The 25,166-nt window shown below is 37.6% G+C and overlaps 1 protein-coding gene across 2 annotated transcripts in view; it reads right to left on the bottom strand.

The window, feature by feature from the left end:
- KIAA0825 (KIAA0825 ortholog) overlaps positions 1-25,166 on the bottom strand; it is a 355,127-nt gene that overhangs the window by 210,556 nt on the left and 119,405 nt on the right. For both annotated transcript variants that reach the window (XM_087430038.1, XM_087430037.1), the window contains 2 exons: positions 24,828-24,967; positions 7,607-7,786 (listed from right to left, as the gene is read on the bottom strand). In XM_087430038.1, the coding sequence (XP_087286164.1) occupies positions 7,607-7,786; positions 24,828-24,967 (320 nt within the window). The remainder of the gene's footprint in view (positions 1-7,606; positions 7,787-24,827; positions 24,968-25,166) is intronic.

Below are 25,166 nucleotides of genomic sequence, written 5' to 3'. Positions count from 1 at the left end.
AATTTGTTCAAAATAATAATAACAACAATGTATTCACTTATGTATGTATCTTACATATATATACATGTATACACATATATACTTATATATGTTTACATATAAGTGAAACGAATGACAGCAATAATACAAGGGATGGGAGGGAGGAATTAGGATTATTTTGTTATTATAAGGTACTCACACAACCTGTGAAGTGAAGTGTTACTTGAAAGTGGATTTAGATTAGTTGCAAACTGTCTCTCTATATATATTGCAAATTCTAGGGCAACCACTATAAAAAGAAAAAAAAGAAGTATAACTGATATGCTAAGAAAAGAGAAAAAATGGAATAATATAAAATGTTCAATTAAAACCAAGAAAGGCAGAAAAAGAGTGGAAGACAAAAATAGGAACAAAAAGCAAGAGCAACAAATAGAAAAAAGTAACAAAGAAAGTAAATATTAATTCAACTATATCAATAATCACCTTGAACATCAATGGTGTAAAAGCACCAATTAAAAGACAGAGATTGATGAGTGCGCACCAAAAAACAAGACCCAACTATACGTTGTCTACAAGAGACCCACTTTAAATATAAAGACAGATGTAGATAAAAGTAAATGGATGGAGGGGCCGGCCTGGTGGCGCAAGTGGTTGGGTGCACGTGCTCCACGGCAGCAGCCCGTGGTTTGCCGGTTCGGATCCCGGGCGCACACTGACGCACCGCTTGTGGGGCCATGCTGTGGCGGCATCCCATACAAAGTGGAGGAAGATGGGCACAGATGTTAGCCCAGGACCAGTCTTTCTCAGCAAAAAGAGGAGGATTGGCATCAGATGTTAGCTCAGGGCTGGTCTTCCTCACAAAAAGAAAAAAAAAAAGGTAAATGGATGGAGAAAAACATCCCATGCTAACACTAATTAAAAGAAAGCTGGAATAACTTTATTAATTTCAGGCAAAGCAGACTTCAAAGCAAGGAAAATTATCAGGAATAAAGGAGGGCATTACATAATGATAAAGGGGTCATTTCTCCAAGAAGACACAAATTCTTATTGTGTACGTACCTAACAACAGAGTGTCAAACTATGTGAAGCAAAAACTGATCAAACTGCAAGGAAAAAAACAGATGAATCTACTATCATAGTTGGAGAATTTAGCACCCCTTTATCAGAGAAAGATCCAGCAAGTAGAAAATCAGTAAGGACATAGCTGAACTCAACACCACCACCAATCAACTGGATATAATTGACATCTATAGACTACTTCATCCAACAACAGCAGAATACACATTCTTCTCAGGTTCATGTTGAATATTCCCTAAGATAGACCACATTCTGAGCTATAAAACACACTTAACAAATTTCAAAGAATGGAAATCATACAATGTCTGCTGTCAGACCACAATGGAATTACACTAGAAACCAATAACAGAAAGATAACTGGAAAATCCCAAAACATGTGAATATTGAACAACACACTTTTTGATCACACATGGGCAAAAGTAGAAATCTCAAGGGAAACTTAAAAACATTTTGAACTAAATGAAAATGAAAACACAACTTATCAAACTGTGTGGGATGCAGCAAAAGCAGTGTTTAGAGGGAAATTTCTAGCATTGAATACATATACTAGAAAAGAAGAAAGAACTAAAATCAACAGTCTAAGTTTCCACCTTAGGAAACTAGAAAAAGTAGAGCAAATTAAATTCAAACTAAGCAGAATAAAAGAGATAATAGGAATTAGAGCAGAAATCAATGAAACTGAAAATAGGAAATCAATAGAGAAAATCAACAAAACTAAAAGCTGGTTCTTTGAAAAGATCAGTAAGATCAATAAGCCTCTAGCCCAGCTAACTAAGAAAAAAAAAGAGATGATACAAACTACTAAAATCAGAAATGAAAGAGAGAACATCACTACAGATCCATGGACATTAAAAGCATAATAAAAGGGGGCTGGCCCCATGGCGCAGCGGTTAAGTGCGTGTGCTCTGCTTTGGCGGCCCGGGGTTCGCAGGTTCAGATCCCAGGCATGCACTGACACACTGCTTATCAAGCCATGCTGTGGTGGCGTCCCATATAAAGTAGAGGAAGATGGGCATGGATGTTATCCCAGGGCCAATCTTCCTCAGCAAAAAAAGAGGAGGATTGGCATCAGATGTTAACTCAGGGCTGATCTTCCTCCCAAAAACAACAACAAAAAAGGATAATAGAAGAATACTATGAACAACTTTATGCCCATGAATTTGATAACCTAGATGAAATGCCCCGATTCCTTCAAAGACACAATCTGCCATAACTCACACAAGAGGAAACAGACAATCTGATACCTATTAAGGAAACTGAATAAATAATTAACAACCTTCCAAAACAGAAAGCACCAGGCCCAGATGGGTTCACTGGTGAATTCTACGAAACATTTAAGGAGGAAATTATACCAATTCTCTACAATTGCTTTCACAACATAGAAACAGATAGACTACTTCCTAACTCATACAGAGGCCAGCATTACCTGATTACCAAAACCAGACAAAGACATTGCGAGAAAAGAAAACTACTGACCGATACATCTCATGAACATAGATGCAAAAACACTAAATAAAATATTAGCAAATTGAATCCAACAATGTATAAAAAGAATTATACACCATAACCAAGTGGGATTTATCCAAGACATGCAAGGCTGGTTCAACATTAGAAAATCTACAAGTAAAACAACTATTAGTGAAAACAAAAGCTGTAAATGATGAAAATAAAATTTAGACACTCAACAACATAACATTCATAACATCTGGCATTCAATCAAAAATTACTAAATATGCAAAAAACAAAACGAAAACAAAAATCTGGGGTCCATAATCAGGAGAAAAATCAGCTGATAGAAATATACCTAAAAATAACAGAGCTGGTGAAATGAGGAAACAATCCTGCCTGGTCTTTTTGTGCCATCCTCTCATCTTATGGTGCCATATCAGACAATGCTCCACTGCTATTCATAGGGTTTTCATGGCCAATTTTTTCAGAAGTGAGTGGCCAGGTCCTTCTTCCTAGTCTGTCTTAGTCTGGAAGCTCTGCTGAAACCTGTTCACCATGGGTGACCCTGCTGGTACTTGAAATACAGGTGGCATAGCTTTCAGCATCACAACACGGCAGCCACCACAATATGACAACTGACAAGACAGGTGGTGTGGTTCCCTGACCTGGAAACGAACCCAGGCCGTGGTGGTGCTCCAAATCTTAACCACTAGACCACCAGGGCTGACTAAGCTGACTCTATCTCCATTCTTTGCAGCCAGTTAGGTTTCTCTTAGTACATGAAGCAAAGGGATATTTGCTGTGCTGGCCCCTTCAAAGGGAACAGGAAACCTCCCTGTTATGTGGTGGCTTTCGGTGCATTGTGAGAATTTATTCCCAACTCAGTGGTTCTGTCTGCCCATATTACTACCTGTCTTTAGATTATGATTACTGATCCTGTCAGTGGATGCAAAATTAAGAGTAACAACCTTCTTAGCCTAGAACAATCAGAGAAAGAAAGTATAGAAAATACAGATATAGTGTATACTAGCAATTCAATCTTTTCTAATAGAACATACACCATCAAAGCAGTGGCCACTTAGTACTAATCTGTGTGTTCGTCTAAATTCCTGAAAGGGTGGGGCCATTAGTTATTCCTCAGCTTATGCCCTCACTTTACCTGGGCCTACGTCAGAGTAGGCAAGAGAGTTGTCATTTTATTCCGTGAGAAGAATGATAAGGAGATTATGAGGCGGAAGCTGGACAGGACTTATTCTTCTTCCAAAAGGAAGTAGAAATTTATAAGAATCTTAACCACTAGACCACCAGGGCTGCCTAATAAGCCGTTAGCAAAGATAAAAGGTAATACTGAAAAATACTCAGTTAATCCAATAGAAAGCCAGAATAGAGGGAAAAAGGAAAAAAGATTAGATGGACAAACAGAAAGCAAATAACAATAGAGACACGTAGTTCCAGGTATCAGAATAGAGAGTCCACAAATAGATGCATACATTTGATCAATTGGTCATTTGATTTCTGACAGAGGCATTGAAGTAATTCAACTGGAAAAGTATAGTGATTTCCAAAAATGATGCTGGAAAAATTATATATCCGTATGAAAAAGTATGAATTTCAACAATTACCTCTCTCACACTAAACAAAAAAAATCAACTTGAAATCAATCATAGAACTAAACATAAAAACTAGAACTATGAAATTTCCAGAAGAAAACATAGGCAAAATCTTGGCACTCTTGAGATAGCAAATAGTTCTTAGAACACAAAAAGAAAACTGATAAGTTGGACTCATCACAACTACAAACTTCTCCCCATCAAAAGACTTTGTTAAGGAAATGAAAAAGTAAGGCATAGACTGGGGGAAAATTTTATTAACACATGTATCTGACAAATAACTTGTGTTGAGAATGTATAAGGACTCGTTACAACTCAATAATGCAAACAATCCCATTAATAAATGAAGAAAAGTTTTGAGCAGATATTTTACAAAAGAATTTTTAAAAAATGACCATTAAGAACATTAACCATCAGGGAATTGTAAATTAGAACCACAATGAGATAGTACTACATACCCCTTAGAATGGCTAAAATCAAAAAGACAATTCCAAGTGTTGATGAGGGTATAGAGCAACCGAAACTCTCATATATTACTGGTGGGAATGTAAAAAGACACGATTACTTTGAAAAATAGTTTAGTAGTTTCCTATAAAGGTTAACTCACAGGGTGTGTTAAAGATATTTATCTCTCTTAAAAGAAAAAGGAAGTTAAGGAATAGAGTGACTGAAGAACAGTCAAAGTAATATATGCTTTGATATTTTCATTTGCCCAACTGAAGATCACTTGACCTACTTTGAGGATATAGGGCTGCAATGATTGCTACCAAATCTATTTCTTAGAGAGTGCATTGGCCTTTGAAATGCCCACGAGGTCATCAACTTATTTTTTGTATTTCTATCTTTTATAATATTTTTTTAATGAATATTTTCACTCTTGTTTTCCCCCCGAGCTTATGTTAACTTTAAGGAGTTATGTGTTGGATTTCTAATTATAAAATCAGATTGTATATTTCATTACTGAATTCATTCATATGCTCATAAAGCAAATGTTTCAAAAAATTTAGTCTAATAGAAAAAAATAAAGAGAAATAACATAGCCTATGAGTCAGAAATTCTGGTTTCTTGTTCTGATTCCTCAGTTTAATCAGTGGACAATCTTAGGCAAGTCTCTTAACATCTCTGACACTGGTTTACTCAGCAATAATAAGAGGATACTGGCTACTTCATCCTTGCCTTTCTACTCTAAAATGATACCACTGATGTTTTACTGATAAGCTATACAAAAACCATTGACAGTATTTCGAGAGGAAGAAGACACATCAGTTTTTAAATAATATGCTCCAGTGATCTGGGTAGGTTAATTACATTTACTGAAGTATAGATCTATTAGCGGTGAGATGCAAATATTGTGGGATCATGACTACGTGACTCAGCTATATTTCCTTTAAACCTGTCGTATTTTCATGTTAAACAGAAAGTATAGTAAAAGGCTTAATTTTCTTATGAATTAGTATATTGTATTATCTTATTAGGGTTTTTTAAGATAACCATGATCGGTAACAGAAGAAAAGGAAAAGTTTTGCCAAGACTTACATAGCAGAGAAAAGACAAAGACACAGTTCCTCACGACCACTGCAAGGCCTTAGGTTCCAGAGAATATTCAAGACCCAGAGAATATTTAATGTTTATGGAGAAACAACTTGTACAAAAGCCAAGGACGTTTCACCAACGTGAAGTTCTGGTCCTTTGAGCCTCCCCATACAATTCGGGCTCTGTGACTGTGTGTCACACCTGTTTCAAGAGACTTGTCTGACCTTCTGGAGGAGGGTTTGCTCAATGTGTAGCCAAAGAGAAGACTAATTAGGAGCAAGTAGCAGTTTTTCTTTCTCCTGCCACCACCTGAAATCCATTGATATCTCCTAGGTCATTTTCAGTGCAGTTTTGTGCTGTGTTAAAACTGTTCAAGAACTTAAGAGTCAAAGGATGAATAGCGGTTGAAGCATGCAGGTCACCAATTCTTTATAATCTCGTGAGAGAATTCGGCTCTTACTTCACCAGGAACAACTGAAAACAGCAGCGGGGGGAGGGGCTTTCAAGGTTGTTTTTCTTTCAGTTCAATAGAGTCTACATCAGAAGTAATTCAGTCTTTTTAACTAGAAAACCGCCCCTTCTTTGGGTTAAAAGGAAGCAGCGAGAGAAAACATGGAAAGTAGGAGATAAAACTTTAAAAGGAAATAATTATTATAGAGTCTTTAAGTGATAGGTTGAGATTTTTGAAATCATTACAAAAAGTTATCTATTGCTATTTTGCAGGGATAATGACCAAGAGAAGATGTAACATAATGACTTTAAAATAGCTAAAAAGATATTCACGTAATATCTGGAGGATAGTCAAAAATCCAGGAAAGGGCTGGCCCTGTGGCGTAGCGGTTAAGTGCGCATACTCTGCTGCTGGTGGCCTGGGTTCGGATCCCGGGCGCACGCCAACGCACTACTTGTCAAGCCATGCTGTGGCAGCGTCCCACATAAAGTGGAGGAAAATGGGCACGGATGTTAGCTCAGGGCCAGTCTTCCTCAGCAAAAAGAGGAGGATGGGCATGGATATTAGCTCAGGGCTGATCTTCCTCACAAAAACAAAACAAAATAAAACAACAACAACAAAAAAATGAAAAGTCCAGGAAGAATGAAACCATGATCATGAGCCAGTTAGATTTTTTATACAGATCCTAGGAACTATTTCATGAAAATATCAGTTCCAAAATAGTGTATAAGAAAGCTCACAGGTTGAAATGTAAATGATGTAAATGGTTAACGGACTAATAAGATAACCACTGTCTAAGTTTTCATCTTTTGCTTTCCCAAGATATTATATATGGAGATTTAAAGGCAGGATATGAAGGATAAAACAAGGTGAGAATCTTTATACCTGGTCCTGAAGGTGGGAGAACTCATGAACACTTCCTAGTCAGATATGTAACCTGCTCTGTCTTTAACATCTGTTCTAGCTATAGGCAGAACAATAGAGAAGGAAAAAACATATTGTCCCCAAAGGAATGATAGGACATGCTTGTCTTATAGAGAGAGAGGCACCATGGTCATAATAATAAATGCCTTATACATTTGAGGAAAATTGACCAGTAGTTTTGTCCATCAGTTTGTTTAATAAAAGCACCCAAGAATCACAAAATATTTTTTCACATCTTGCTAATGTCTTAAGTGCTCAATAGCAAAACATAATTTGTGGTAAATATTAAATTAAATATTTACAAGAGAATACTTCCTAATAATAAAAAAAAGGAGAAAATCTGCATTATATACTTTTCCCTCTCGACTTCCCCCTCACCTTGTCCCAAGTATACTAAATTTTGATAGGAACTAATAGTTAATGTTTCCTAAAAGAAGCCTATTTATACTGAAAAAAATATAAGATATACTTTTATAAATAACAGACTCAGCAAAAGTGACATCAACAAGAATTTAAAACATCTTTAAAGATACATTTAAGTACCTATAAAACACTTTTTTTACAAATAGTAAATTCCTCATACCTGGAACGTTATATAAAAAGTCCCATAATTGTTCTTCTTCCATGTAGCTCACAAAAACATTTCCAAATGTTTGTGGAGAAAAATTGCAATGGTACAGTACTTTAAAGATGGCTTCCATCAAGCTGGATCCTTGGTTCAGATTATTTTCTGTATCAGAACCTTGTTCTTGAAAGGTGCAATCTTGAAAAGAACAAAAATGATTTAGTAGGTATCAGTGAATATGATTAGGTTCTTATCCCATACCCTAGCATAATGCCGTAAAAATGTATTTGAGTAATATTTACATAATTAGAGAAATGCCACATTCTTTCAGATCAATGGTCCATGTAACCCAATATTGCTCCTGAGATACTCATGGATATTTGTGGGGGAAAAACATTGTGAAAAGGACCACAATGCCATCACTTCAAAGGACAATGCTAGTTTCCCTTTATGTCAGGGAATATGTCCCTTTACGTCTTTTTTCTCTTAAAGAAAATACTTTTGGATTCCTTTTCTCATTTACAAGTAATACACATTAATTTTAGGAATTGTAAAAAATCCAGACAACTAAGACAACTAAAATTCTACCAAATCCTATCAACCAAGGATAGTCACTATAGTTGGTACAGTATTTCATTTGTATTATAAAAAAAAGACACCAATGAATATATGTATGTATAACTTGAACACCAAACAGAATTATTTTATACATGCTTTTTCGTTATCTAAAACCTATTTAAAACTAGTTGAATCTTTGAATCTCTCTTTGGGATTTGTGTTCTGAACATTACCATACTCTTTATGCAGAACATAAACTTCGTGGAAAATTCACATTTATACTGCTCTCAGAATTATACTATCAATTCTACAAATAAATTTAGAGATATCTCTCAAACCCATATATCCTATCATTTCAGAATAAAGAGGTTTATCAATAAAACTATATAGGAATTCTTACAAAGATAGTGCCATTTTAATTGCCCCCTTCAGCCCTCCTCTGGCCCCATTATGACTTCTTCAAAGATCAGTTATCAGAAGTTCCACTACTGTTGCATCTATAGGTTGGACTGCAAAGGTAAAATAATAACTCATATTTTCTTTAGATAATTAGCACAATGTGTCTAGTATCATAATATGTAAAGATATTTATTGAATTAAAGATAATGACTCATATCTTGTCTCAGATTTTAAATATCTTGAAAAAATGTAAACTAGATTATTTGGGAATGAGTACCTTTCTTTGTCTTGCTCATTTGGAAGCTCATTACTTTTATGTTTCCTCTTGATAATCTAATTTCTGTGATTTGATTTTCATGATCTAGAGAACATTCCTCAGGATTTTTGCTGGAACCGTTGGTAAGTGGTATTCTCTTTCTACTGGGTTGTTAAACTGGTAGAATGTAGGCTGGAAGTTACTGATGGCCATTTTGGAAAGAACTTGACTGAGAATGAATCAGATACAGTAAGAAGTAGAACCATGAGATGAAGAGAACATTCCTGATGAGATGACACTGTTTGAGAACCTGGATCTAGCAATGCCTTTATATTTATGTTAGCTGAGCTGATAAATTTCCCTTCTTGGTTAAACGAGGCCAATTTGGGTTTCCATCACTTGTAATCTAAAGGGCCCTGACTTTTTCATCAAGCATAAAGGGTTATATGACAGAGTCCTAGTCCAGGCATCATAATTTCATCATTATTATCGAAATAGTCTCGTCAGTTCTGTCTGCCTTTCCCTGCCTCCAATTCATCTTTCATTCAACTATCAGTTATCCTTCATGTCATTCACCCATGTTTAAACTTTCCCCTCTTCCTCCACTTCGTTAGAAATTCCTTAGCCTGACAATTAAGTTTCCACAATCTTTTCCCAAGTGGTATTATAATCCCCACACATCTGTTCCACCCAAATTGGTTTACTTGCTTTCCTTGTAAATGTTCACTCTCATCTGCTTTTTTTTTGTCTGTCATTTCACTAGTCTAGAATGTTCTCTTTCAATAAAATTCCTATTATTTAATCAATCAATTAATGTGTCAACAGTCACTACACTACATGCTGAGGCTTACGCCTTCCAGGGATTCACTGTCTGTGTGTGTGTGTGTTTGTGGGGGGAGGGAACGATAGACATGTAAACAATTGTTACAGCAATATAAGGATAAGTAGGGTGATCATACATCCTGGTTTGGCAGGGGCAGTCCTGGTTTATGTCTGTTCTGGTGTAATTATTAGCAGCCTCCTCTTTCACTCTTTAAAGTGTTCCAGTTTAGATGATAAATTATTTGATCACCTTAAATCTAAGTACCTTAAGTCTAAGGCACTGTGGAAATACAGACAACGATGCTTTAAATTTTTGGGGAGAACACAGAGAAGTCACAGAGAAGATCGTGTCTCAGCGAAGTCTTTAAGGAGGAGTAGAGGTTTATCAGCATGACGAGGTTGAAGTGGGGGAGGTACTTTCCAGGAAGACAGAAGAGTTGGTATAATGGAGAGAGGACAGGTAGCTGCTGGTGGGGTGGCATGGCGGAAGTGTGACTGGTGTGAGGGAGGTGGGAGTAAAGCTAGACAATCAACAGAGCATGGATAATCTGAGGCCCCAGGAATCATGCAATGACAACGCAGTTGGAGAAAGGCGGATGGATATGTGGAATAGTTATAATAAAAATAATAAGTATTATTGTTATTACCATATAAATGTGTCAAGACACTTCAATGAAATATTATTTTTTATTTTTCTCTATTTTCCCTTGCCCCAGAATAAAGTAGTCTATTTCTCTTTACTTGCCTCAGGAATTTTTGCTATTTGAAAAGCACAAATAGACTGAAGTCAGTTACCCTCTTAGACTTATAAAAAAAAGAAGAAGAAAAACTAAATCTATTGAGTAGTTATTAGTTTGAACTACATGAAATAGCCATTTTTGTAGGCCATAAAAAGTAAAATATTGGCACTACCATATGATATAAAGTGGAATCATGTGTCTCGGCAGGTGGACGAGTCGAGGGTTTGGAGGGCTTAGAGAGAGGATGCTCTGGGACAGGAGAGAGAAGCCTCTGGGTCTGTAAGGCGGAGCATCTGCCTGCCCTTTGCTGGATGGCAGTGCTCAGGAGGCTTGTCTGGGTGAGGCTCTGAGGGAAGCTGGATCCCTGACACAGGTTCTCTGTCTCATCAAGGGTTTCAAGTTACACCTGACTGCTGCACTTGGCAGGAGCACTTGGACAGCGACATGGTATCTCCGCAGTAACTAGGTGACCAGATAACAGATGATCAATAAAGCCTCGCAGGGACGTCTGCACCACCCAGGGGTGAGGGTGGGAGCCCTAAGAATATCTATGGTCAAATGTTCCACCAGCCTGGTAGGATGGGGCTCAGAATCCTAATAAAATTGATTTGAAGACTGTAAGTGATTTAGATATTTCTTGTACATCGGAGTTTATGAATTGAGATATATACCTGCTCCATAAAAACAGAGTTTCTATTCACAAAGTACGGACTGTATGCCAAACATCACATGAGCTGCTTTACATTTCATTTCATCTTCATAATACTCTCTAGAATGAGTGTTGATTATCCCAGTTTTACAGAGGAACAAGTGAAGTTGAGAGAAATTAAGTAACTTGCCCCAAAGTTGGGCAAAGGTGGTTAAGAATTTGCCTCTGCTGTTTGCATTAAACTATAATCTCAAATTTCTCAAAGCCTGCTTTGGCATTTTATTGACAGTGACCTCTGAATGCAAGGTACTCAGTCCAAACCAGGTATGTGGCTTGTGGTAATTGCCTTAACGTGAAATACCTTAATTTCATGTAGCTTTCTACACTTTCACATACATTATCTCATTACCTCTCTAATACTGTTTTCTTATTGGACTTTCTATGGATGTGCATCTTGTCTTTAGATATCTTCCAACAGCACCTAGAACAGTGCTACATGTTTAACTGATGTTTTAATAGCAAAGAAGAAAGAAAGGAAGGGAGGAAGAAGAAAAAAATAGATCTCTTGAGTATTTTTTGTTGAGTTTTGGTCCATCTAGTAATTGATATTTTGGAATTACATTTACTTTTAGTCATAACATTCAATTTTTTTCCCCCAAGCCTCATCTTCCTCATATCCACTGTGTCCTTTCTTCTTATCTGCTCCTTGGAAACCTTTTTCTCTCTTGACTTCCTTATGGTCATGCTCTCTTGGTTTGAGGGTGCCTCATTGGCTTATCTTTTCTGTAGTTCTTTCTCTTTTTATCATCTAGAACTGGGCTTGGCAAACTTTTTCTATAAAGGGCCAGAGAGTAAATATTTCAGGTTTTGCAAGCCATTTGGTCTCAGCTACTCAACTCTGTAACTTTTGTGTTACAAAAGCCGCCAGAGACAACATATGAATGAAGGGTCAAGACTGTGTTCGAATAAAACTGTTAAGAAAAACAGGTAGTGGCGGGGAGAGGGCTTTGGCCCACAGGGACTGCCCCAGAACCTTGACCTTCACCTTCTTCCAGCCTCACTGCTTTGCTTTACACCTGGCTTAGCAATTCTGTTATCCTTTAATTTCAAAGATCCCTTTTATGCAGAAGTTTCTAAATTCCCCATCTCTAGCTCTTAGCTTTCTCTTTCACCCTCCTGCTGTGTTCCCTGTTTCTGTCTAGGACACCACCATCATCTGTTCATCTCCAGGCTCAATGCCTTAGCAATTTGTATTCCTTTTCTGAATTCTTAGACGAAATAAAATAAATATATGTCTCTCCCCTCATCTCCCTTTCCATAATGAATCGTATGTTGATTTTTTTCCATTGTATCCCTTCTTCTTTGTGCCAACACTATTAATATAATTTAGGTTTTCTTTACCTCTTATTTTAATCAAAACACTCCTCGGAATATATATTAAATCTAAACACCTCTGGCTGCTTGTTAAAGTCCTCCATAATCTATGCCTTACATATCCAGTCGTCTTATTTCGTATTATCCCCAATATTCCAAGATAATTTCTAAGTCGAACTTCACCCAGTGTGTAAGAAGCCCTGGCTAGAGAGTGACCCTCAGCAGATTCCAGATGTTTCTAAGGTCTGTGCCTTAGAAACTTGGTGAAAACCAATACCTTTGCCAAATGCTCATCCGTAAACATTGTTTTTTCTTAGCTTTTGAATTTCCTACACTATTGGAATATTCTTCTGTATTCTCTTTCGATCTGATATCCCCTATTCCTTTCAAGAAGACTCAGCTAGAGTTTTATTATTTTAACCTGCTTTTTAAGTGAGTCCCTTCCCTTCTCCTTCACATATAGGTCTAGCCCTTTCCTTTTTCTTTCCCTCTGCCCTCTGGACCAGACATTTGTTTATTTAATGTAAAATCCTCCAAGAGTGTCTTTACAGGATCTTTAGTAGTGAAAGAGTGATAGATCCGCCTAAAGTATCCATTGTTCAAACATCATCCACATAGCCTCATCTCCCTCAATCAATAATTTTACCCGAGAGGTGTATTCTTATCAGATCTACATCTAACCTAGGCCTGGACTCTGTTATTGTCCTCTCCTTTAATATGAGACACACTCCTCTTGCTCCCCATTCCTAATTCTAAGGAAGGATGAGGGACTCTTTTCAGTGGTGAGTTTGGGGTGAGGGGACTAGGCATCGTTGGCTTGGCTTTTGCGGCTCGCCTGACTGCAGGGGGTTGCATTCTGGCCTGCTCTCCCCTCTGTTAAGTCTATTAGGGCAGGCTCTGCCACTGTAAGGGACCCCTGTGGTTTTCAGCTCTGTTGGTGGCTTGGGGGGTGGTGAGCGGGGAGCTAGGGTGGTTGGAAGAATGGAGGGATCAGCATAATTCTGGAGAGCAGTGTTGACAAGCCACATATTTAAAGCCATATTCTCTGACCCAGGTTTTACCAATAATAAAGCTGCTATTTTGAATTCCATCTGCCTTCTCCTTTATCTATCAAATGGTTTATACATTATATAAATAAATACAAGATTTGGAAACAGATTGTCTTTACAATAACACTGAAGGGCCCTTTTCACTGCAGACATTATTTTAAACTCCTTTTGAGGACTGAACTTGTTAGTGCTTCAAAGGAAGGGTGGTGTCAGGCAAGGAACTCGACCATCAACCCACCAGGAGACTGTGTTTTTTGCTACCAAAGATTTACACATACATGGTACACTAGCACTTTACTTTCCAAGACTGCTTAATTTTTATTTTCTACAAGAATGTTGTTAATGACAAGCTCCTGCTGAGTCACTAAAATGTATTTGGCAGCAATGTTGTGGAAGAGTGTGCCATGAGCTTAGGGACACTGAATTAACCAGACACTAACGAGCATCCCTAACCAAAGGGAAGAGGCTGAAAGACTCACTTCAGACATAGGCATGAGATAAAAAGTGCAAGAATAGAAAATGCAGCATATAAAACAAGGACTCAAAACCTAAAACACTAACCAATAAATTAATACCCTAGAAAAAAGAATGGAGTATCACATGAAAATTGTTTTAAGGAAGCACTAACTTTGAATGCCACAGCCTAGTTCACAATGAAAATTAGCAAAAATAAAATTGAAACCTGACTTGAAAATTAGTTTTGAAAATCTTGCAGTTTGTTGTATAAGAGGCTAACAATTGATATAAAGACCTGCCATTTATTTATAAGTTTTTAATCAAATATGACTTGATTATTACTTTTTTTCCCTTAAACTATTCTCATTTGGGCAAAATTAGAAAATTTAAAAGGAAGTCTCATGAAATGGGTCTGAAATATATCATGACAAAAAAATCATTCTTTTTAGGGATCCTCTTTCCCAAGTTTTTTCCTGGGAATTATTTTCTTACTTGACATTCTAAAATGCTCATATAAAAATTGAAGTTCAGCACTTACAACTTATTCTATGCTGTTTTCCTCAGTATCCAAATAACGACTAAACATCAGATTCCTACCTCTTTTGAATACCCACAGTCCCAAATTCAGGGCTCTGATGATGCTGAGATGAGAGACAGGTCTTCATCGACTATCCACAATGGTGCAAGGACTATGCTAAGTGTTTTTACATTTTCCCATTTATCTTAATCATCACAAAAATTCTATGAGGTGGATATTATCTCCATTTTTTTTTAACAAATGAAGAAACCAACTCTTAAAGAGGCTGACACTTAATGAATAAAGTAGAAAAATACTCTCTGATTCATCAAGCAAATAGCTACATTCAATAGAGATTTATAATTGAGCAATTGATTCCAATTCTTTGGAAACTGATAATCTGTACATGGCATACACAGGCAATTCTGTATGTTTAGAAATTATTTTGTTTTATTTACATATTTGTAAATGTAGATAGGTAAACCATTTTGAAACAGTTTTGGCTGTATCTACCTATATCTACTAGGGTTTTTCCCCATGCTTTTTATAAGGTAAGATTTTCAAAGTGCATTTCATGGGATGTTAATAGGTAGGACGTATGTTCTGGATATGCTAGCTTCAACAATATTAAACGCTTAGTTGTCTGCAAGATTTCTCAGAGCTTTTAATTATTCATAAGCCCTGTGACTCTCCAAGAAGGAATTTTAGTATATAATGTTTCTAAGCATTTTTGACCATGAAACCCTTTTCTAGTATTGTGTCCAGCAAGACTACTATTCTATAAAACTGAATCTAGGAATCATGGCTCTAAAGTTTGCAAATAGACTTTTAAATTAAATTCAAGCCCTTTAAGTTTACAAATGAAAGTGAGCAGTTCGAATGGATAAAGAAGCAAGGTAGAAGCACAAAGGGATGTTCTGCTTTAGGAGATTATCAATTGGAAAAGAAATGATTGCTATCAGGTCACCAAAGTTGGATTTAATTTTAATTCAACTGAACCACTCGTGGAGCAAAGAGGGACTTTGCTTTAGCGGTAGGCACTGGCAAGAATAACAAAACACAGCCAAACAGGTCTTTAAAAACTCCTAAACTCACAGATTTATACCAAGTTCTAACTATCTGGTTAAGAAACATAATAAGATTATATGACTGCAGGCACCTTACATGGAGGTCAGTAAATATTTGGTCAATAAATAAGTAAATATTTGTTGAGTGAATGAATAGAGTCCTCCAGCATCTGTGACAATGGCGACCTAGCTTCTTCTTGAATACCTTCAGTGGTGGGATGTGCACTAGCATTCAAGGTAGCCAGTCGTTCTGCTGGACAGCTCAAGTTACGAAACTATTTTGTATTTTTAAAAAATATAGAACACTGTTATCAGGAAAGACTACAGAAATCTAGGTTAACCTCTTTAGTGGATAAAGAAAAGAAGCACAGAGTTGTAAGTGACTTCCTCAGTTATCATTACGGATGACAATTCAGGTTTTCTGACTGACAGACTGGCAGCCAAAATCCATCTCCTTCTAACTTATTCCCAAGCATCTCCACTCGCTGAATTGGACAGCCTATTTTTGTTTTTCTAACAGGAAGACTTAAAATATTTGAAGATAGCTATCTTGCCTTCTCTAATCTTTTCTTCTCCAAGGTAGACATACCTAATTTATTTAAGCAAGGTATGGCCTGGCTTCTACTTAACATCTTTATCACTTTTCTCTGTGTTGACTCTTAAAATGGCAATATCCCTTTAAACAGGGTGTGCCAAGAAAAGACAAAGATACTGTAGACAAGGTCTGATGACCACTAGCATAGGTGGGCTAATTGGTCCAAATTCTGCAGCTGGCAGCCCTAGGGAGTAAGAGATAAGTTATTTGAGCTCTAGCTGTACTCCCCAATAAATATAAAGTCCCTAGATGTTCATATAATGTGGAACTGAGTTAAAGCTATGTAAAAGGGAAATTCCTTCTGTAGGCAGATACCAAGCCAATCCATCCAGGGGGAATGTCTACTCAGGCCTTGCGAGAGAAGGTAAAAGTGCCGTGCTAGGGTTACGTGCAGGTCTCCTCTCCAAATGACCACGTTGCAGAGAAGTGATAAAGCTATGTGGGAGCTTGGTGCTGCACGATATTCTAGAACAAGGGTTGGCAACTGCAGCCCAGCAGATAAATCCAGCCTGCCGCCTGTTTTTATATGGCCCACAAGCTAAGAATAGTTTTTACATTTTTAAACGGTAAAAAAAAAAAAATCAGAAGTAGAATATGTTTTGTGACATGCAAAACTACATGAAATTCAAATTGCAGTATCCATAAATAAAGTTTCATTAGAATACAGCTGATGGGGTTCAGGATATGCTACCCAAAATATGGCACCTTGGTGTATTTAATATTTTAAGCTGAAGGAGTTTGAGAAAAGAGCAGAAGCAGGAAGGTCACTCTGACCTTCCCCAACCCCCTTCTCCCCTAAATCAGGTCATAAAACCCTCACTTGAGAAGGGCCCTCCCTATACCAGGAGCAAAGGAGCATCCTTAGCTCTGAAGTCAAAGGGACACTGAGAAGAATCCTAACAAACAGGCCTTGCTCAGTTTCCCCCAATTTACTACACTTACTTCATATCCCTTGACCTGTCATATTTCTCCATGCTTGTCCATTCTTCATTAAACCTAGCATAAAAACACTCAGGTTTAACCGTTTCTTCAGATCTTTCTTTCTTTATAAAGGCTCCTGTGCCACATAAAATTATATTAAACAAATTTCTATGCTTTTCTCCTGTTAATCTGTCCTTGTCAGTTTAATTTTCAAACCCAGCCAGGAACCCTAAGAAGGTTGAGGAAAACCCTTTCCTCCCCTACACAGCCATGCTCATTCGCTTACGTAGGCTCTGTGGCTGCTTTCACACTACAATGGTACAGTTGAGTAGCTGTGATAAAAACTGTACAGTCTACAAAGCCTAAAATATTTACTATCTGGCCCTCTATAGGAAAAGTTTGCTGGCCTCTATTGTAGAACATTGGATGAAAGTATACCTGTATTCCAAATATCTAATACTACATAAGGGCATCTTCCATCCACTCCCAAATCACTCATGAGTAAAAGGATGTGTCAGCTCGTCAGAGCAGCCTTTCCTAATCATCCAGTTTGTGAATCTGTCAGTCACTCTGTTTTAGAAAAGCGCTTCATGGTACTTATTAGCAGTTGAACTTACCTAATTTTTATATTTTTTTACTTTATAAGGTCAGTCCTCTCAATTTACCCCAGCAACTAATCCCTCAGAATATGAGACAATCTGGCAGGTCATGTTTACCATTGTATCTCCAGTCGAGAACAGTGCTTTGTGCGTAGTTGATGCCCATTAAATACTAGAAAATCAAGTAAACAAACATTTTCAGAAATTAATTCAGAAGAATATTATTTCTTATTTCTGAGAATAATCATTTCCACAAAGTCCCATGTTTTCATTTTGAATTCATTTAAAAACAATAGATATACTTCCAGAAAATAATGGCTCTTCTTTTTTCTAAGGACCACTTAAACATCAAGGGGGCAATTTACTCAATTTCTCTGTATCTAAGTTTCCTCATTTGCAAAATGGTTCTAATAATCCAAGGGTCATAAATGAAATAATATGTTAAATCACTTTGAGTTGTTGGGAAGAAGAGGCTACATAAATCCACGATAATAGAATCACTTATAATGCTTAATCATTTTACATGCTAACACTAGAAGCACATTAACTACTAAAGACGACACATGTTCCTATAGTTATATTAGACATTTTCTATGAAAAGAAAGCATATAAAATATTTCAGCCACTATCAAGCCAAATTAGATCTGAGTCTGTGTAGGTGAAGCATCATAGCAAAATTCATATTGCCAATCTCCCAAGCTAATATGCAAAAGTTCTCAAGGAGTGCTATAACATATAGAACTTGGGAATATTTATTTGGCCTAGTTCTCATCTTGACACGCATGACAGCTGCTAGGACAACATCTTCTCAGGCACACAGGTGTCAAAGAGGAAACCTCACCTCCTGGGATACATTTAAATTTATACTTAGACAGAGGGGAGAGTTACTGAAAAGCAGACGGAGAGACCACTACATGGAGCACAGGAAGAGTGATCAGAGAAGAAAAATACATCAGGCATAATTTTCCAGGTATTCAGTATAAAAGGAAAGAATCTAATACAAAATAAGTACCTCCTAAGGGTCAAACAATGGTGCTTTATGTCTATTTACCTTTTTAAACCCCAAAATGAACAGAAAGGTCAATATTAGTATCCTATTTAGAAATGAGGAATCTAAAGTTTAGAGAGATCACAAAGCTAATGAATGAAACAGAATTGCTGTCATGGAACTTTAATTGGCCTCCACTCATTCATTCAACAAATATTTTTTAAGGATGTTCTATGTGCTCAGGACCAGTCTGAAGTGTTGAGACCCAGGCCAAGCACTAGAGATACTGTGGTGAGCTGTCCCTGCCCTCCTGGAACTCACAGTGGCTGAGACAGACATTAAATACAAAATGATGTCAGTTAACCTCTCACTTAAAATTGTGACAAGTGTTACAAAAGGAATTATGGTGGGACCTAAGGGGATAATCAAAGATGACTTCCTAGGAAATAATATTTAAGTTAAAAGATGACTAACAGTTGCCAGGAAATGGAGGGGAAGAAGATTCTAGGCACAAAAAACAACGTTTCAAAGCTTCTGTAGGTGGAAAGAACTTGGTATGTGGGACAATTGAAAGGTCATTGGTGTTGGAGCAGCTGCCTCTTCCTCAAGACACATCTGCAGGGACATTGCTGTTATAAATATAGAAATCTAGGATGCACAACCTAGACCAGAACATACATGAGTTGGAGCATGATAAGCTGGGGGAGAGCAGGACACGATATGTTGGACAAGTCGGCCATCAACAGAGAACGACGAGCATTGCTTGTGTCTCAAGGATTAGGGTCTTTATCCTATAAGTAGTGGGCAGCCACTAAAGATTTGTAGCAGGGGAGTGACATATAATCAGATCTGTATTTGAACAAGATCATGCTTTCTGACTGCTGTGAACTTCCTGATAAAATGGTTTATAAATATTCTTAAGTAAATTATGTCTCTTTAAAAGCCCATAATACATTGGACGGACAAGCCACATTCTCAAATTCTTTTGCCTTCTTCAGCAACAGACACTTTGTTCCATGACCTTGCTACTCAAAAGGTGGTCCAGGGACCAGCAGCAGCAGGAGCAGCATACCTGGGAGCTTGCTAGAAATCCAGAATCTCAGGGCCCACCCAAGACCTATTGAATCAGAATCTTGAGGTTTTAAGCAGCAGCCCAGGTGACGTGTTTACACTTTAAAGTCAAGAAGTCTTGCTTCATATAATCACACTCTACAACCACCCCACCCTCATGGAGACTCAGCAGATCCCAGACAATAATTGTTTCTTGGACTGTAATAATTCTGTGGAGCCCACTGATACGCTAGGCTAGTCCATCATCATTCTCGGATAGGATCCTTGTTTGCAAAGGACTAGGGCAAAAACACACAAATATGGTTCTACTGTTCCTAGTGAGAACAGGGTATAAATTGAGCAAAGAAAAAAAGATTAAACAAGTCAGAGTACAGAAGTCGCTAGCAAAGCAGCCTATGACATCAATGTTAGGTACGCTAAGGGTACCAAGAGGGAGCATATTTTACTTTCGGTCACCTCCTCCAAGACACTTGGTCACACTTATAAAATGAAACAAAACACACACACACACTGCACAACAAAACACCAAGCTTCTCCCATAACATGCTTATCATTACTCAAAAGATCAGGAAAATATTAACTATAAAATTAGAGACTTTGAATTGATTCATTCATTTGAAGTCAATCACTGCTCGGTAGTGGTAGAATTTCCTGTCCATCTGTTTCCTGATTATCTTTAGGCACTTTATTACAGGTTGAAAAGTACCAAATGTACTATCAAAATTACCCACTAAAGGCTCCTGATGGCCCCCACAAAGTGTGCGACCTGCAGTTTGGTAAATGCTCTGTGGCTCTGCCTGGATGCCGTGTGGTGTGGTGTTGAAAGCACACTCTCTGGAAGCCAGCTGTCTGGATCGAATCCTGCTTTGCCGCTTACGAGGTATGTGACTTGGACAAGATTTATTTCTATGTGCCTCAGTTTCCTCATCTGTAAAATGGAGATGATAATTGTACCTACCACGCAGAGTTGTTACAAGGATTCAGTGAGTGAACACATTTAAAACACTCAGAAACAATGTCCGGGAACATGTTAAATATCATGTATTTGCTAGTTTCTTGTTGTTGTTATATTACCACTGAAAATCACCAAAAGCCAAGAAGTTTCACTGGGCATCCCTCTTGGGGCAACGGGCAAAGGAAAGAATGTTAGTCACACTTCATTCAAATGTCACTAGCAGGAAAAGGCCACCTGCTAACACTTGGGAAATTGCCAAATATTTGTTCCTTTGATGCCACAAGTAAGAAACTAGTTAGGCCATGGGGCCTCGGTAAGTTAATTACCAAAACAACTGCCTTGGGTTTTTCGAGTCAATAATTCAAAATAGTGTCTTACAATTTTGAAATCTTCTATAAACATTTGTAGTTGAGAGCTTTTTCTTTCAAATTAAAGATGGCCTACCTTAAAAATAAACCAACAAACATTACCTTCTTGTGCCAACTGAACTGTACCCCAAGAATGTCATAAACCACCTACTATGTGAAATTAGTTTATTTTTATCAAGTTTTAGCAATGCAATCACTCCCTCAAAATGCTACATATTTTTATAGAGGAGGAATTACTATCTATGGCAAAAACATGATTCCACTTCCTAGAAGCTTGCAGCGTATGAAGCATATATTATAAATTAAAATTTTACCCTTCATTTACTAAATTTTGCTATTTTCTGACCCTCAGTGAAGTTGCATTTCATATTATACAAAAGTCATTTCCATATATGCTCTGCTGATTCTTTTTAAAACAAATAGAAATTCTGGCAAATCATTTTCATAGAGCAAAACCAAAAGCTACAGACAATAAAAGAGACAATCCTCATATGTTTTAATCTTTATAATATATGGTTGTCTATCAAGAAAAATCTGTACCTAACAAAATTTAATAATTGCTTATTGGACGAGGATAACCTGTTCTAAAATATCTATAATAAAGATAATACTTAAAATCTCTTTATTCTTATTCCTGAGCCAATTTAACACAAAATTAAATTTTATCAGTTCAACCAAAAAGACACTATTTATAAAGAAAAACTCTCCCATAAAAACGCTGACAGTTATGTTGCTTGAAACACCTAATTCAGCATATTTTACTCTAAAAGTTTCTTTCCTAAAACTATGATCAAACTTCTAAATTACCAAATGGTGTTCTGAAATACTCTGAGACTTCTAATCAAATGAAAAGAAAATCTCTGCAAAAAATATTACAAATTTATTTTTATGTACATGATAATTTCCATCTTAGTCTGGATAATAAGATTCCGGTGAGTATATTGTTTCTAACTTAAAGTGACAAGACTTCTACTGGAGCTTAATAAGTCGGTCAATCAACTGATTGGTAAATTCTGTCACTACATCCTTACCGTATTGAAGTAGCTAATAAAATTCAGTACAAGATGATTCCAGAGCAGCCATGTAACCCTGATCAAACACCTAACAGCCTTTGCAGACAATGACAGATATTTGAGCAGCATGGGTAAATACACTTTTGCACTTCATGAGAAGCACAACTGAAGGTGATACAATATGGTAATTTTGATGACTGTAAGTCTCTCAAAAACAATATCATGTTATATATACCAGAAGGTGGACGTAATATTTTTGGTAAGTAAATGTGGGATTCATTTGTAAGAAAACATGTTTAATATTCATAACTATAATTGCTATTCCTGTACTCTGTGGCTATATCAGTATAGTCAAAAGGTTTGATCACAATTGATTTTCGAGGCTGTTCTACGTAACTCCATCAATAGGAGACCATTTCTCTTCTGGGACCATGCCCACGAGTTTCAATTATTATATTAGAGTAAATCTCCAGCCGTGTCAGATACTGTCCATGTCATGTAGCCACCTTGCCTGACAGCTCAGATTATAAAGTTTAAGGGAAGCTCTGTATTTTATATTTTAACTGATCACTGATTGGCCAATCACTGGACTTTTTCTGTAAACTAGCTTGAGGAGGAATATAAAAATCTACGATCAGCCCTAACTGGCTGGAAAGACCAGTTAAATGCAGGCACATCAGGGTGTCCTGGTTGATCCACTGGAGGGTGGACAGATTACAGTTCTTCAGATACCCCTCACCCCCTCCAGGGTTTAATTTGCATAAGTATTTGTATAGGAAGTGCAGGGGACAGAAAGCTGGGCGGGGTTCAGAATCAAGGTTTACCCACCATTTATCGGCTAGGTGTGTCTCTGGGCAAGTAACATTATCTTAAACTCTAATGTCATTTTTTTTATTTTTTGCAGGGGAAGATTTGCCCTAAGCTAACATCTGTTGCCAATCTTCCTCCTTTTTCTTCCTCCCCCCCCCAAAGCCCCAGTACATAGTTGTGTATAGTGGTAAATTCTTCTAGTTCTTGTATGTGAGCTGCCACCACAGCATGGCTACTGACAGACGAGTGGTGTGGTTCTGTGCCCAGGAACCGAACCCGGGCCACCTACTAACCACTAGGCCATCAGGGCCGGCTCATAATGTCGTTATTCTTAACATGAGGAAAACAACAGTACATACTTGATGAAGCTATAAGAATCAAATTAGATAACAGATGTGAAGCGCTCCGCACAGTGCCTGACACCCAATAAGTAAACAATAAATGGTGGCTACTGGAGGAAGTAGTTTCCTGAGTACCAGTTTTCCCTCGAGGAGAGTGGAGTTACAGCCTGAAGCTAAACAAATTGCTTTCAGGTGAACTTTGTGCTATTTGAGACCCAAACAGTACTGCTTGGGGCTAAGGAAATAAAGTCAGATTCAGGGTTTGGGAGAGGGGTAATCTCCGAACTTCTGCTTGGAACACAGGGAGGCTTTAGGAGTTGTAGTGACCTTTGGCACCACAAGATTTTATGGATTTGAGAGCACCAGGGGAGAAGCAATATTCTCACAAGGGCTCAGCAGTGAGGCACCTCCCCTTGGTGGCTTTTGGGAAGCAAACGTCATGGTGGACAGGAGAGAAGAACGGGGGAAGTGCTCGTGAGCAGACCTGAGAAACCAAAGATTCCCAGGAATGACTGGAGCGATTGGACAGGGGATGTTGTGAATCTCACTTGTGTACCAAAAAGCCTGGCGTACACGTGCCTCATTCACATACAAATATAATAACAATGTAAGGCAGAGTATGCTAAGGGCAAATGAGCAGCCAAGATAATGGGCACCGTGAAGTTGAGGGGAGGAAGAGATTGGTGTGAGCTGGAGCATGCAAAGATCTGGAACATCAACTGGGCCTGGCACACTGGTGGAGGCTGAGTTGTTTATGGAGGGTCTTTCAAGGAGGAAAAATGGGTGAGCCAAGGTGTGGAGGGAGCACACGCATGGGCCTTCGGGGACAATGGCTGAAATGTGTGTGTGTGTGCAAGGGAATAGTGGTAAAAAAAAGTTCAGAAAACCAGCCTAGGGTCATATTTGAATGGACAGGGATTTGGTACTGCAGGTGGTGGAGAACCAGAGAAAAAAGATTTTGATTCAGGAAACCTATAGTGAAACTAGTGATTGAACAAATTAATCTGGCTTCACATGTGGTATAGAACAGAAAGAGAAACGTGTAGGGGCATGTGAAAATGGTTAGAAAACTCCTTATAGATGTAGCAGGAGAGCAGTGGCATATAATATTAGATTGGCATAACATTACTTACCATTTTCTAAAATAGCACTTTCAGGGAAAAAAAGAAAGTCTAATTAAGAGAAGTGTGGTCTTCCATTACTCCTCAATTTCCATTCATAATTTTTTCATGATTACTTCTCCATGCACCAATGGATATGGCTGTAAGCCACCACTTGCTTGTTTATAAGTTACATAAGCACTTTTCATGATCCACTAGGGTGGCTCTAATGCACTCTCTCTCTGTCTTTCTTTTAGGTCTAATTGAGACTTCTGCTTTGGACATATAACTATGTTCCTCTAATCTTCTTAGGCATTTCAAACTCTAGATATTGATACATTTCTATATAATGGTAGTTATGATACAACAGTATTATATCAAAATATTGTTTTTTCTCAGAGCCCCGAAAAAAATCTTTCCAATAGGTTTATAAAGCAATTTAATATTTTACCTGCTGTTAACCCCACTGACTGTTGATACAATGCAGTTGGTTTACATCCCTCTGCCAATATTCAAGTAGGAAAAAAATTTCATTCAATTTGAGCAATGACCGGGTTTTTTGAGGACATTCTTATAACTACAAATACTCACTTGAGCTCTTCAGCAAGATTCTCAGTAAAAGACCATCATGATGCAGTAGGGTTTCCAGAAGCAGGTTCCAATTACAACCTGGCTGGGATAAGAGCAGTTTCAGTTGACCCTCGGCCGTCAGTCGTCCATCTGATGGAGTCCTTTCAAAATACAAGGTAAAGATGGAGTAACGAAGTGAATTTATCTATGAAATTAATAGTCTTCAAGTACAGATGTAATGATAACTCCTTTAAATGTCAATTCCTCCCAGATTACTCTGAAAACACTTTCATGCTTGCTTACTTTAGGGTTGCTCAGGGAAGGAATTATATTTAATCTCAAATAGCTAAAAGCAAATTA

This window comes from Ceratotherium simum, chromosome 4, assembly GCF_057802395.1.
Source record: "Ceratotherium simum simum isolate JZ-2026a chromosome 4, ASM5780239v1, whole genome shotgun sequence".
NCBI classification, from domain to species: Eukaryota; Metazoa; Chordata; class Mammalia; order Perissodactyla; family Rhinocerotidae; genus Ceratotherium; species Ceratotherium simum.
Note: the sequence above shows the minus strand (reverse complement) of the source record. Positions and strands in the feature narration are given on the sequence as shown.